General features: G+C 35.7%; 1 protein-coding gene across 1 annotated transcript; it reads left to right on the forward strand.

The window, feature by feature from the left end:
* The first annotated feature begins 3576 nt into the window (after positions 1-3576).
* Positions 3577-13558, forward strand: LOC114231097 (early activation antigen CD69-like). The gene is made up of 8 exons (XM_054718627.1): positions 3577-3765; positions 4553-4630; positions 5419-5497; positions 6843-6929; positions 8925-9068; positions 10506-10672; positions 12813-12916; positions 13431-13558. Exons 1-8 carry the CDS (start codon positions 3577-3579, stop codon positions 13552-13554), a joined length of 972 nt encoding a protein of 323 aa, XP_054574602.1. The 3' UTR covers positions 13555-13558.
* Positions 13559-14552: the final 994 nt, after the last annotated feature.

The raw sequence follows: 14552 nt of genomic DNA on the forward strand, positions 1-14552 counted from the left end.
AACTCTGTATCCATCTTATGTACGATAAAGTGAGAAATCTCCCACCAAGTTTTATAAATTATAACTACACTAGAGGCTCAGTGCATGAAATTCGTGCATGGGGGTGAGGGGCAGGCGGGGAGGTTCCTCTCAAGCCCAGCCTGCACCATCTCCAATCCAGAACCACTAGCTCCTAACTGCTCACCTGCCTGATCACCCCTAACTGACCCCCCCGATGGCCTGGTCACTCCCACTGCCCCCCTCTGCTGGCCTGTTCACCTCTCACTGCCCCCACCTGCCAGCCTGGTCATCCCTAACTGCCGCCCCTGCCTACCTAGCCACCCCATGCAACCTGCTGCTCAGTTGTTTGGTGGTCCCTCACTAACCCCCCTGCTGGCCTGGTCACCTCACACAGCCTGTTCGGTCATCCATTCAGTTGTTTCGGTTACGACGGTTGCTTAGGCTTTTATATATATAGATAAGGGCACAGTGTACCGTGTGTCCTTGCACCCGCATAGTCATTATGACCAATGTGCACTGGACGAATATACAGTTCTGGTTTTATTCAAGAAATAAAATGATGTCCTTTTATCTAATCCTGGAACAGAATATAATAGAAGGAATATGGAAATCTCAGAAGGATACGGTTTTTTTCTATTAAACCATAGAGTTGGCTCACAATGAGTGGAAATAGGAGGATGGCATGGATGGAAAATTTAAGGGGGAGAGGAAGGGAAGAGACTTAGTTCTCAGTATTGAAAACATAAATGTTTTGTGTCACTTTTTGTAATGAAGATTAACAAATGCCATTGCCACTCTGGAAAGTCCCTCTTACTGGCACAGGAGGGGAAGCACCAAGTGAGACTGCTTCTCCTTTCTCAGGTGCCTGTCACTCAGTAGGAACACGTTCTCAGAGGAATCCTCAGTGAGACAAGTTCTCACCTCACATCTATATGTTAACTTAATACCATCCAGCCTTTAGTTCAGAGAATGGCTGCATATAAGTTACACTGCAGAGCTCTCATTCTGTAGAATGAATATCAGAGGACTGCACCTTGCCAAGCCAATCGATATTCTGAAATACTAAAGTGGGGTAAAACTATTTATCTTCACAATTATTTGCTTTCCTGACATCAGCATGAAATAAACCCAATTTTCAAAATGGGTATGGAGAAGGCTCAGGATGTAGTGACCATATAGTACAGATTGGGTGTTCTGAAAGAACTTCATGGAAGGAGGAAAGTATTCCTCCTTCATGAAATTGTTACTTTCTGGAAACAAGATATTACTAGGTTACATTTATTTTGTTAGCAGGCATATGTTTTTACTGTAAAATGCATTCATCCACAAAAACAAATAAAAGGCAAAAAACACTTCTCCCAAGCTCCTATAACAAAGAGAACTATAATAAGAGAGGTTATATCATTTCCAGGCTATTCATTGATTATTTCCAACTTTGGATGCCATATTTAAAAGGTTAACAATTTTCTGAGTACAGGTAAAATTAAAACAAATGAGTTTTAAATTGTGAAACACAGAAATCCAAATTGTCATTTGAGTTTGAGTTTAGAATGTGATTAAACAGAGTTGAAAAAGTCAAGCTTCCACAAAGGTCAGGAGGTCATGTGAGCAAAGAGGACATAGTGACAAACTGAAGAACGTATATCCCTTACCAGTGGTTGCAGATAGAATTTACTATGACTTAATATCCATTCAGAGATGACGGAATTTATCATAAGTGAAAACCAAGAGATGTCATAATTAAAATACCAAAGGTTAAAGACAAAGAGAGAATCTTCAAAGCAGCAAGAGAAGGGCAGTTAGTTACCTACAACAGAGCACCTATATGACTCTCAGCTGATTCCTCAACATAAACTTTGAAGGCCAGAAGGAAGTGACAAGAAATATTCAAAGTAATGAATAGCAAGAACCTACAACCAAGATTACTCTACCCAGCAAAGCTCTCATTTAGAATTGAAGATCAGATAAAGAGCTTTGCAGACAAGAAAAAGCTAAAGGAGTTCACCATCATCAAACCAGTATTTGTTGAAGAGTATTCTTGAAGAAGAAGAAGAAGAAGAAGAAGAAGAAGAAGAAGAAGAAGAAGAAGAAGAAGAAAATTATGAACAATAAAATGGCAATAAATACATATCTATAGCAATTGAATCTAAAAATCAAAATAAATGAACAAGAAATCTAATGAACAAAATAAACTGATGATAAAATAGAATCAGAGGCAAGGAAACATGGAACAGACTGACAAATCTCAGAGGGAAGGGAGTTGGGGGATCAGGAAGAGATTAACCAAAGATCTTATATGCAAACCAGAGGCCTGGTGCATGAAAATTCATGCACTGGAAGGGGGGGTACCTCAGCCTGGCCTACCCCCTCTCACGGTCCGGGAGCCCTCAGGAGCAGGAGGTGACCCCGGCGATCAGGGGAAGGTGACGCCCCATCACACCTCTGCTGCTGCCACTGCCAGCAGCACAAGCCTCGGCTGGCCCAGGTTACCTGAGCCTCAGTCAGCCCTGGGTGGCTGGGCAGCTGCCATCTGAGGCTTGCCTGTGGCTCGGGCCAGCCTGGGTGACTGGGGTGCTGAGGGGACTAGGGGACTCCAGAGGTAGGCACATGGAGCGGCCACTGGCCTGCTGCCCTGGCGGTGCTGAGGGGACTGGGCACCGCCATCTTGTGGCTGTGGGAGGCGCCATCTTTGAGGGTGTGGCAGTCAATATTCATATTCCCTCCTTATTGGCTGTGGGCACTGCAATCTTTGTGATGGTGTGAGGGTCAATTAGCATATTCCCTCTTTATTAGATAGAATACGCATTACCTATGGACACAAACAATGGGGTTGTGAAGGCCTGGGGCAGGCGGGAACCAGGTGGAGGGGGGCAATGGGGAGAAAAAAAGGGGACATCTGTAATACTCTCAACAATAAAGATTAAAAAAGAATAAAATGCCACAGGTAACAACAACAACAAAAAATTACTATGCAGCAAAGAATTACGTTAGTCTATGTCCACTGAGAAAGAAAGAAAAAAAAATGGCTAAAAGCGTATAATGTTGGATTTGGAGAAAAAAGTAATTTCATGCTCAATGTATTTCAAAACTTTGACAATTTTTTTTTTAAGGTTTTGGATTAAATACCACATTCTTGACCTCAAACTTATTTTTTTCTTTTGGAAAAGAGAAAGATGAAAGAAAAACCCTGTTGCCTAAACCGTCTCTCTTCTTCAAGGCCTATCCTTACCTGGACCATCTTAAGTCTTTCAGATGATTCACCATTCTCCTCTATGTAAATTAGACACTCACCTTTCTGTTCATTAAAAAGAGACAGAGGCACAGTTATTCCAAAAGCAAGGGGGTGTGGTCTTCGCCTCAGTCTGGATTCGAAGAGCGGTTGTTTCAGAGAAGGTGAGAAATTGTGGCCCATGAACAGGTGGTAGAAGTCCTTTCTCCTTCAGGACGATGAGATAGCAAAGGAGCTGCAACACTACAGGAGGGCCCACTTCAGTGAAACCGCCCTATCTTGTCCCTCCAGGATATATAGTAGTGCCTGAATTGGGGGCAGGGGGGGAGGGGGACACTAAGATATTGATGGAAACAGCTTCTGGGAAAGAAAAGACCTTCATCTGCTATAGCATTAGCCTAAGGTCAAGGTGTGAAGGAGCACAGGGTGATGAAAACAGCAATGACAACAACAATGCTGGCTACGTTCTCGTGAACGATCCACACATCTACATCTGCCTTGCTTTGGCTTTCCCTTCCGTCTTCACTGAACCCAGAGTGTGAATTGCCTAGTCCTCTGGTTGACCAAGTGGCGCAGTCAGAACAGTGTGTCCCACGTGAGGGCCACCTGGAGCATCTGAGCAGATGATGTGTTGACTTGGCTCTGGAACTGGACAGCCCTTGACGTGTGTGACCCTGCTTGTCCACTCACTCAGGCCGGGGAGGTCGTATGTGGGGCTAGAAGCAGTGACAGGATACTGAGGCCAGTTTCAGGGGGAAGCGGTCCTTTAGATCTGTACGAAAATTAGTCTTCACAAAAAAAGGTGAAGAAAGAATATGACAGGAAATGACCCTGATAAGGCATCGAGGTGCAGCTATTGACGTCTGCCAGCCACCAGTAATTTAAGCAGAGGTAATAGCATGTGCTAGGGCCTGGAAAAGTGAAAGAATGTGAACATTAAAAAAAATGCAAAATACAGCCCTGACCGGTTTGGCTCAGTGGATAGAGCATCGGCCTGCGGACTGAGGGGTCCTGGGTTCGATTCCGGTCAAGGGCATGTACTTTGGTTGCGGGCACATCCCCCGGTGGGAGGTGTGCAGGAGGAGGCTGATCAATGTTTCTCTTCCATCGATGTTTCTGATTCTATCCCTCTCCCTTCCTCTCTGTAAAAAATCAATAAAATATATTTTTAAAAATGCAAAATACAGTATGGAAAAGGAGGAAAAGAGATAAACAGGATAATGTATTTTGGCACTTAAATTGCCAAGGGTCATTCTAAGGAACTTAATTTTGATTTGGAGATAGTAGAATTTTTAAAAATTAAGCAATGAAACTTATAAATAGATTTGTATTCTAGAAGGAAACAATTCTGACAGTAATGTGAAAATTGGATTGAAAGAGAAGGTGGAGATTGGACTGAAGGTAAAGTAATTGCTAAGAAGCTAGCATACAGTAAATGTCTGGTTAAAAGATAATAAGGGATTACAATCTTCAGTAAAATTGCAATGGGATAAAAGGATACACATTGAAGAGATATTTATGTGTAATTCTGGTAAATCTTATTTGCGGGTAAAAACTTGGAACAAGTTGAATATGAGGCCCCAGTTTCTGATTTGAATATCTTATAAGAGTTGAGAACAGGCTTTCAAATCTCAAATTTATCTACAAAGTTAGATGTGGATGGAGGAAAAATAAATCAGCAAATGAAGAATCAGAACCTTGTACTAGTCAGCTGAGTAACATTAAATAATTAACTCACTTATGCTCAATTCATTTTCCTCATTTAAAAAATACAGTGGTTGAAACAGGGCCTTTCACCTCTAATATCATGGCTCTGATAACTTATATGGAACAACTTTGTATTGTTATATAACTTTGTTCCTGCAAAGGTAGGTTGTTCTACTCGGTAGCATTTCCTCTTGAAACACATGGCAGGACTAGCATGAAGTGGGCATAGAAAAGAACCAGGAATCAAGAAAAAATTAAAAGTGATAACACACAGGAGAAATAGGAAAAGTACTCTATTTATGGAAGTCCCTTGCAAGAGAGTGAAGTTCCTCTTACTGGAAGTGAAGGGCACCTCCCTGACTGAGTCAGCGGGGAGGTGAATCTCAACTCAGCCGCTTAGCAGTTGGGTTTGCTGTCTCAGACGTCTGCTGTCTCCCTGAGAAGAACTTCTGGAAAAGCTGCCTCTTCGGTCTGGATCTCAGAATAACAAGCACCGCCAGACTGGCAGCCTGAGACAGCCAGCTTCTAGCAAACAGCTCTCGGCCGATACAGCACGGACAAGTGAGTGAGCCAGGGTTTGGGGGATGGTTTGTAATTAGCGTTGATGTGGCCATGGCTACCTGGTAGCAAAGTTTATGGTTTTAAAATAGCATTTAGACTTTTGGAATAATTTGTACTAGAGATAAAGGCTTGATGAAAATAATCTGTCCATAAGTTTCCCCAATCTCTCCTCTCTCTCTCTCTCTCTCTCTCTCTCTCTCTCTCTCTCTCTCTCTCTCTCACACACACACACACACACACACACACACACACACACACACACACACATCTGCTTGGCTCCTGAAATAATTATTTTGGAGATGTGAAATAATAGTTATACATTAAAAACTTCAAAATACAAAATTAGAGAGAACCCTATATCTTATAGGCCAGCTTTTAAAAAAATGTCAACCCATTACTCTGTCTCTCAAGGAGATGACTTTGAAATATAGGCTGCCATCCCTGTATTTTATCCTCACCTCTGTCAAATGATATGAGATGATTATAATCATCTTAGCATAATGCAAATAGCACATTTTTTGTTGTTTAACTTGAGGTCTGCTTTCTATGTCTGGAAGTAGACGGTCAGCATATAAGAACACTCGTGGCAAAGTCCTGAATAGAGAGAAGCTGTGGAGTATAATAGTGTTTGAATGAACAGAGCCTGTTAGTATCTAAGCCCTGCCACATATTGGCTGTGTTACTTTACGACAGTTTTTAACATCTCTGTTACTTTAAGGAAATTGCCTCATCTGTAAATTAATGAAACATTTAAGCTCCTGTTTGGTAATGTTATTGAGTTTAAATTAAATCACAAAATTTAAGAGCTCAGGAATAGGCCTACCATAGAGTAAAGACATAATAAATCTTAGGTATTATTTTTCCTATTATTATCATTAAAATGAATTCATATTTCTTTCACTGAAGTCTTAACTTGTCATTTCATGCTCAAATTTTTAGAATTGAATCCGTGACTGGGAATCCCTAGTAGTCAAACTTAACTAAACATTTTGGTAGGTCAGGGTGATGCTTGTGAAAACTCAAACTCGTGGCTTCATAAACCACCGAATATTACTTTCTTTGCACGGATTCCAACAGTCAGAAGAATCATTTCAGAGTCCAAACTACCTCCAGTGACGTCTCAAACTGCAATGAGGTAGAATGAACTTTGAATGGCAACATGCCAAGAGGGAAGGAGTTACGTGATTTCTGAGGAACCTCTGTCACATTTTTATATTAATGTTGCATTTTCATTTTAGATTGTCTTATCATTGTATTCTATTTTTAATTGTCTTCCTTTATATTATTGAAGCTAAACCCAGGGAGTGGGCAGGGATCTTGAATCTGGTGTGTTTACTATGACCAGTCTGTATTTTTTATTTTATTTTTTACTCAGAAGGAGACGTGGATGATGACCTAAGCCTGCCAAGTGTAGGAGAGTCCCAGTCTTCAGGTAAGAAGCACGTCTGTGACTGGCTCTAGATGTGGTTTGTGATGTAAGCACATTTATATTTTGCCAGTCCCTGCCTTCCACTCCGAATCCTTATCCACCTGAAAATTTACTGTCTCTATGCTTTTCATCTCTTCTATCTAAGTCAAATCACTTTCAGTTACCCCAGGTAAACAGTACACACTGTGTGAATAAAAGATAACTGGTCTTTGTACTATTTAACAGCTTTATTTAGATAAACTGACATACATGAAAATGTACATCTTTAAAGTGTACAATTTATACATGTTGGCATATATGACACATCCATGAATCCACAAATATGGTCAAGATAATGAACATATCCATCAACACTAAAAGTTTCCCCATACACCATTGTAATCTTTTTTTACTGCCACTTTCAGCATACCCTCCTTGACAGCCACAAATCAATTCTGTGTCACTATAACAGATTTGCATTTTCTGAAATGTGTACATAGATGGAATCATACAGCATGTACTCATTTTGGTTCAGCTTTTACTATCCAGCATAATTATTTGAATATTGATCCATGCTTTGTAGCTCTCAATAGTTCATTCCTTCCTTTATTTTTCTGACTAGTATTCACTCATACCATAATCTATTTATGCCATTAATGAACATTTGGATTGTTTTCAGTTTGGGGTTATTATAAATAAACTGTTATAGAAAGTTGTGTACCAGTCCTTGTATGCATATAGGCTTCCATTTTGGGGGGAAACACCCATGAGTAGAATGGATGAATCATAGAGTAGGTGTATATTTTTTTTTTAAAGACACTTCTATACTGCTTCCCAAAATGTCCATACCATTTTACATTTCTACCAACAATGGATGTGATTTCCAGTTCTTTCATATTTTCCTCAATACTCAGTGTGGTCAGCCACTTTAACTTTAGTCATTTTAATAGATTTGTAGTGATTTCAACATTTGGTTTAGTTTGCCTTTTTTAATGACTAGTGATGATGAACATATTTTATGTTCAATTTGCCATCTGTATGTCTTAGTTCATGAAGTGTCTGTTGAACTCTTGCTCTGTTTTGTTTTTACAATATATTGTTTGTTTCCTTATTAAGTATTGAGAGTTCTTTATATATTCTTGACACAAATCCTTTATCAGACATTTGCTTCACAAATATCTTCCCTAAATCTCTGGTTCATCTTTTTATTTTCGTTAATGCTATCTTCTGAAAAGCATATATTCTTAGTTTTTAGGAAGTTCCAACTTGTTACTTTTTATAGACTATGCTTTTTGGATTTGATTGAGGAAATCTTTGTTTTACAATATTATAGTTTTAGGCATTACATTCACTCCTATGGCCCATTTGGAATTAATTTTTGTATATGGAATGTGATATATTCATTTTGTATATGGATATCCAATTATTCAGGAACCATTTATCAAAATGACTATGCTTTTTTGTGTCTGACAAAAATCTGGTGTGGGCCTATCCTAGATTATTTGTCTATTTTTACAACAATATCATTCTGTATTGACAACTGTAGCTTTATAATAAGTCTTTAAATCAGGTAATGTTTATTCTTCAACTTAGTTTTCAGTTCTAGCTATTCTAGTTTTATGCATTTTTATATAAACTTTATAAATTTTTACAAAAGAAAATAGAATGTTCAGAATTTTGTTTGGGGTTGTGATGAATCTATAGATTAATTTGAATAGAATTGACATTTTCACAATATTGTGTCTTTGAAATTATGGAAACAGTATTTCCCTCTATTTATGCTTGCAATTTTTTCAGCAATGTTTTATAATCTTCACTGTACAAAGCTTATGTGTCTTTTGTCAGATTTATCTATGATTATTTAATATTTTATGCCACTGTAAATGGTATATTATATTTTAATTTTCTATTGATAATTGATAGTATATAGTAATAAGATTAGTTTATGTATATTTATCTAATTCCAACAACATTCTACATTCACTTATTAGTAATGAAGAATTGATTTTTTTTCTGTAGGTTGTGATACCTCTTCCAACTTTACTGTAAAGTCACAAGAACAACTAAAAAGGAATAAAATGAGACCAAGTATCTCTAAAATCATCACCATCATCACCTTCTTTTTTATTTTTTTAATAATTACATTAACCACAATTTTAACAGGTGAGTTTTCCATGTCCCAAATATTCTCATGTTAACTCTCCTATAAAAATTTCATCATATGTGTACCTTTCATACTAAGTTCAGAATTAAAGGTCATTTCCGACATATTTGTGTATACAGAACAAGCATATGTTTTCTCTTCTATAACATGAGAATAATAGTAATATTAAATATTGTGAGGATAAAAATAACTTAATGAAAATGAAATTTCCTTTGAAACCAGTATTATTTAGTCTTTATAAGGTAAATCACCACACAGCTTCCTTCATTAAGAAAGTATCATTTTGAAGAAATATTAAAAGACTAAGCAGTATATTTAGTGATTTAGTTAACAATGTGTCACAAGGTCCTTATCTCACTGTAGACTGATAGTAAGTTTATAGAAGATTACCTAGTTGTGGACTACTTTGCCCTGAACTATATAAATAAATGGGAGTAATTTTTGTCCTAAGTTGTTTCTAGTTGAGCCCTATGTCTATAAGGAAAACTGAATTCAATATACAAAACGTAATCTTTCTCTCTGGTTATGAAGTAAATGATGGGGCCAGATTTGTAAGTTCTATTTATAATTCACAAACAAGCATATGGGTTATAAAGAATTGGGCAAGAGAAAAATTGTTGCTCTCCTAATAAGCACATTTTTACGCAAAATATGTTACTTTTAAACTGTAAAAGCAGCAGGTTACATCTCTCCTTTATTATAGTGAACTATGGATATATCGCCTATAAATAACTCAGAATATTTTGAGATGTTTGAAAATATGTGCATAAGTATATATGATATAGATGTACATATATAAATGTGTATATAATTTATACATGAATGTATGTATTATAAATATGCATTTAATATATACATGAAAAAGTAATACATTGAAACATATTCAATATACATGTATACATACATGTGCACATATGCATGTCTAAATATGTTTACATAGAATGTAGATTATTAATCAACCTCATTCTATGAACTAGGCATTAAGATATATATAAATATATGTATATGTATATGTATATTATATATATATGTACATAGATGTTTATATGTAAAATGCGGTGTGTATATATATACACACATATTTATGTATGTATGTGTAAATATATAAGTACATATAATGTATGGAAATGAGTCTGATCTCCTAGGAGCAGTATATCACTTGAGAAGAGCACCAAGCCTAAAATATGGGCAATAACTACTACCTGAGTAGCATTCATCAAGAATTTCTTTCAACCTAGCAGGAAAATAAATACATAAAATTGGGAGTTGTTCTCTCTTAGGGAACAATGTAAAGCATGAATAATGAAGTGTTTCAGATTGAAGAATCAAAACAATTCTGGTGGATTTCATTCACAAGGATAATTGTTTTAAATTCAGGGCTTTTTACCCCCTAACTACTTAATATGTTTTAAAATCATTTTTTTTTTTTTTGGTAGAAAATCACAAATCTTTCACTGAACACAAATCATGCCTGGATGACTGGATTGGTTACCTAGGAAAGTGCTTCTATTTTTCTGAAAACACAACCACCTGGGCAGCAAGCCAGAACTTCTGTGTCTCTCATGCAGCAACTCTTGCTGTGTTCAACACCACAAAAGAACTGGTAAGGCAATCCTTCTGAACTGCAATTATCTTTCCAAGATGAGAGCTAGTCTGAAGAGTGCTACTGGAAGCAGGAATGGTCCAGAAAAGACCTTCTTACCCAGCATAAGGGAGGCCCTATATTCCACATCAACTCAGGCCAGAAGAAGCAGCTCACATCTATTTGGATCACCTACCTGTTTTTGTTCACCTGTGTATTTTATACCAAATGAAAGTTGCCTTTGGTGGAACTATATTTAAAAATAGTAAGTAGAGTCATAACAAACCATTTGTCAAAAATACTGGAAAGGATTATAAAATGAGTAATATAATTAAGAATATCTGGGAACATTAGGGCACAGAATGGGTAAATGAAGAAACTTAAAAGCATGCAATACAAACTGCCCCCAGACCAGAAATAATAGAGATGTAAAATGTCAAGTGGTAAGAGACAGAGAAGTTAAGATCTTAAGGAGCATGGGGATATATTTAACATTTGTGGAACGCCTATTCTATGAAGAATAGACAAAAGAGAGATTGACCCAAGATAAATTAATTTGGAAGAACACTCTGATGAAGATTTTTAAATGAATATATGAGGGCAGCTGAAAAATATAAATGAAATTATACATTTCATTCATTAGAATAGAAAATTATGAAAGTAAAGCAGGAAATATGGGAAAGTATCAGGTTGGTATAAAAATGGAACAAAGAAAATAAATAGTTTAACTAAAAAGCATAAGAGAAAATATAGAAAAAGAGCACAAGAAAATAATCAGTGAGGATTCACAAAGGCAAAACTATTTCTCTGAATAGACAGGACTGATCACAGAAAAAGAGACAAGATATGTCCTCGCTAATACAAACAACTGAGATTTAAAATCATATAATATTACAAATAATTTTATGCTAATAAATGTTAAAACTTTAAAGAAACAAATAATGTCTAAACAATTATTTAAACAATTGTTTAGACAACCTAAAATTGGTATATGTATAGATATGTATGAAAAATTAAATGGTAAACATGAAAGAGTAAAAAAAAAAGTTCAAGTAAACTAAAGTATTCAAATAAAGACATAGAAAAAGTATCAATCCAAATAGAATTTTCCTCCTAGTGTTATTGCATACAAATTAGAAATAAATATCTCATTTTGTAATGAAAGAAAAGAAAGAAAAAGCATCAATCCAAAATAATTCAGAAAAGGTTAAAAAAAGAAGAAGAAAATGGTCAGAAAACACAAAATTGATAAATTCAAATATAACAGCAATTGTGATAAAATGTAAAAGTTTTTAATTTATCTCTTAAAAGACAAATAGATCAGGTAGGTTTTAATAAAATAACAGAGTCCAGTTGGTGCTACTTACACAGACATAGCTAAGCATGTAGAGACACATGCGTGTGCATGCATATACACACAAACACGAAAGAGATAAAGTGAGAGGAAAAGATATGAAAAGCAACTATTGACCAAACCCAAACCCAAATAAAACAAAAAAATTTGGTTAGTGGTAATATTGTCAGAAAATATAATGTATCAGAGTAAATTACGAACCTATATAAAAACTGAACAAACCAATAAATATTCAATATATTTTATGACTAACCAAAATTCTCCCATCGTAAAAGGCACCAAGGCTAGGATGATTTACTGCCAAATTTGACCAAGCCTTCACAAAACAGATAATTTGTTTCTTATATAAAATTCTTTTAGAAAAGAGAGAAATCTACCCAATGCAATTTATTATAGAAGTTGTTACAGAAGTAACATAATCCAAAACTAACCCATGAGACAAATAAGAACAATGTCGCCTCTAAGATTATTTCCAAATCTGGAAGCCTATATTTCTATAAAGAGTATAATGAGCCCTAACCAGTTTGTGTCAATGGATAGAGCATCAGCCTGCAGACTGAAGCGTTCCAGGTTCAATTCTGGTCAAGGGCATGTACCTTGGTTGCCAGTACATCCCCAGTATTGGGTGTGCAGGAGGCAGCTGATGGATGTTTCTCTCTCACTGATGTTCCTAACTCTCTATCTCTCTCCCTTCCTCTCTGTAAAAAATCAATAAAATATTTTTTAAAGAGTATAATGAATTAGATGAAAGAAAATCCAACAGAAAAAGGCATTTTCTGTTTACTCTGTAAATATTCTTTATCAAAGGATTTCCTGAAGCGATATTCTGAACATTCTCAATATTGGATTGGACTGAGCCGAAAACCAGGACAGACCTGGAAGTGGGTAGATGGAACCACCTACAGTGATTGGTAAGTCCTGAGTATATAATTTACACACCTAAAGCTGGGATTCTGAGCCTTTCCCACTATGGAGAAATCTGGGTTATAATCTTTCTTTGGGGTTTAGAATAAAATGAACCTAGAGAAAATGTGGTAATACAAACTATTATACAAGTTATTTAATAGCTATAATATTGTAAACACAATGCTTCATAATCATATCATTTGACGCTTACAATAACTCTGGGAAGTGAGTATATTTATCTCCATTTTAGATTTTAAAAATTGATGTTCAACAATGATGAATAAAAAGAATATCTTGCAACACATACTTAAAATGTATTTGACAATAAACCCTGCACTTTATCATACAGGTAACATTTTAGGCCAGGAAAGGCATGTGAATTCAGTTTGCTTCATATTTAAATACTATGGTATTAGGGTTAGAGTAAAAACACACCTCAGAGGAAGTTATTTTCTCTAAGTCTTCCAATAAATATTCACTCATTCTATATCCTTTTTCTTCTTTGGCATTTTGTTTCAGGTTTAAAGTCATTGGATTTGGAGAATGTGCCTATCTACACAAAATTGGGATTAGAAGTTCCAGTAGCCATTTGGTTAGAAAATGGATTTGTAGCAAACCGTGCACATGTATTCCAAGAAGTTAAGATATCATAGACCTAAGATCTTTTACATAAAATATAACTTTTATTCTCCTCATAAGAAATATGTTATATTAATATAAAAGTACATAAAATTCATGTTTAGAAATTTTTATTGATGTTTCACTCCAAATCTCTAAGTTAATTTGTTATAAATTTACTAGATTCTTGGCATTCAAGAAATATACACTTCAGCATATATAAACGTTCCCAAATTTTATAGAACAAAATTTCTGATATGTAATACATTAAAATATGAATGAACAATTTAAGTGACATTTTAAGATGTAATCATAGGAATTCAGACTAATGGCATTTAAAATTACTTGTTTTATTTTAAAAAAAACTGACATTTTTTCAGTCTCCCTACTTTTATTATCAATAACCATTGGTTGGTTTTATTTTAATTTGGCAATATTTGCATTACTTTGTGAGATTCATTCATGAATTCAGTGTAATTCAAACACAATAACAGTGTTTAGATTTGTTGATTTATTAGATTAAAAAATCTCTTTCACACACCAACCTCACAGAAAAAAATAAATAAAGCAATAAAAGATTTCACATTCAGACCATCATGTGAGGGGTCTTCAAGATTATGAGTAACCAGCCTTGAACTAGCTGTGTTCTGTTTATGAATGCCAAGAACCTATTGCATAATGGGCAAGTGAATAATAAACATTGGGTAGGCAGATGGGTGGGGGACTGGGTTTGAATTTTGCTGTTCCAAGTTTTTTTCTATTTGAGAAAACAAATTAGGTTCTGCATCAGACTGATGCTTCTTAGAGGATATTGTCTTTATGGTTACTCAACATTACCAATGTCTCTTTGTAAAACAATTCTTTTCTGAAAGTTCTGGTGAAATCTGTGATCTGCATCCCATGGATGCTTAATTTATCTTCATTGATAGAAGTTTGAATGATTGTAACAGAACACATATTGAAGATGGGACTAGTAAGAATTTGGGAACTTAGTAAAGTTTCTTATCTTTTGTTATAGATAAA

The sequence above is a fragment of the Eptesicus fuscus genome, chromosome 7, assembly GCF_027574615.1.
Source record: "Eptesicus fuscus isolate TK198812 chromosome 7, DD_ASM_mEF_20220401, whole genome shotgun sequence".
Lineage (NCBI taxonomy): Eukaryota > Metazoa > Chordata > Mammalia > Chiroptera > Vespertilionidae > Eptesicus > Eptesicus fuscus.

Bases quoted from the DNA above. Each gene is read 5' to 3' on its own strand.
- LOC114231097 (XM_054718627.1), top strand. From the start codon at position 3,577: ATGGAAACAGCTTCTGGGAAAGAAAAGACCTTCATCTGCTATAGCATT. The intron at 6,930-8,924 runs GTAAGAAGCACG...TTTTTTCTGTAG, and splicing joins AGGAGAGTCCCAGTCTTCAG to GTTGTGATACCTCTTCCAAC. The intron at 12,917-13,430 runs GTAAGTCCTGAG...ATTTTGTTTCAG, and splicing joins GGAACCACCTACAGTGATTG to GTTTAAAGTCATTGGATTTG.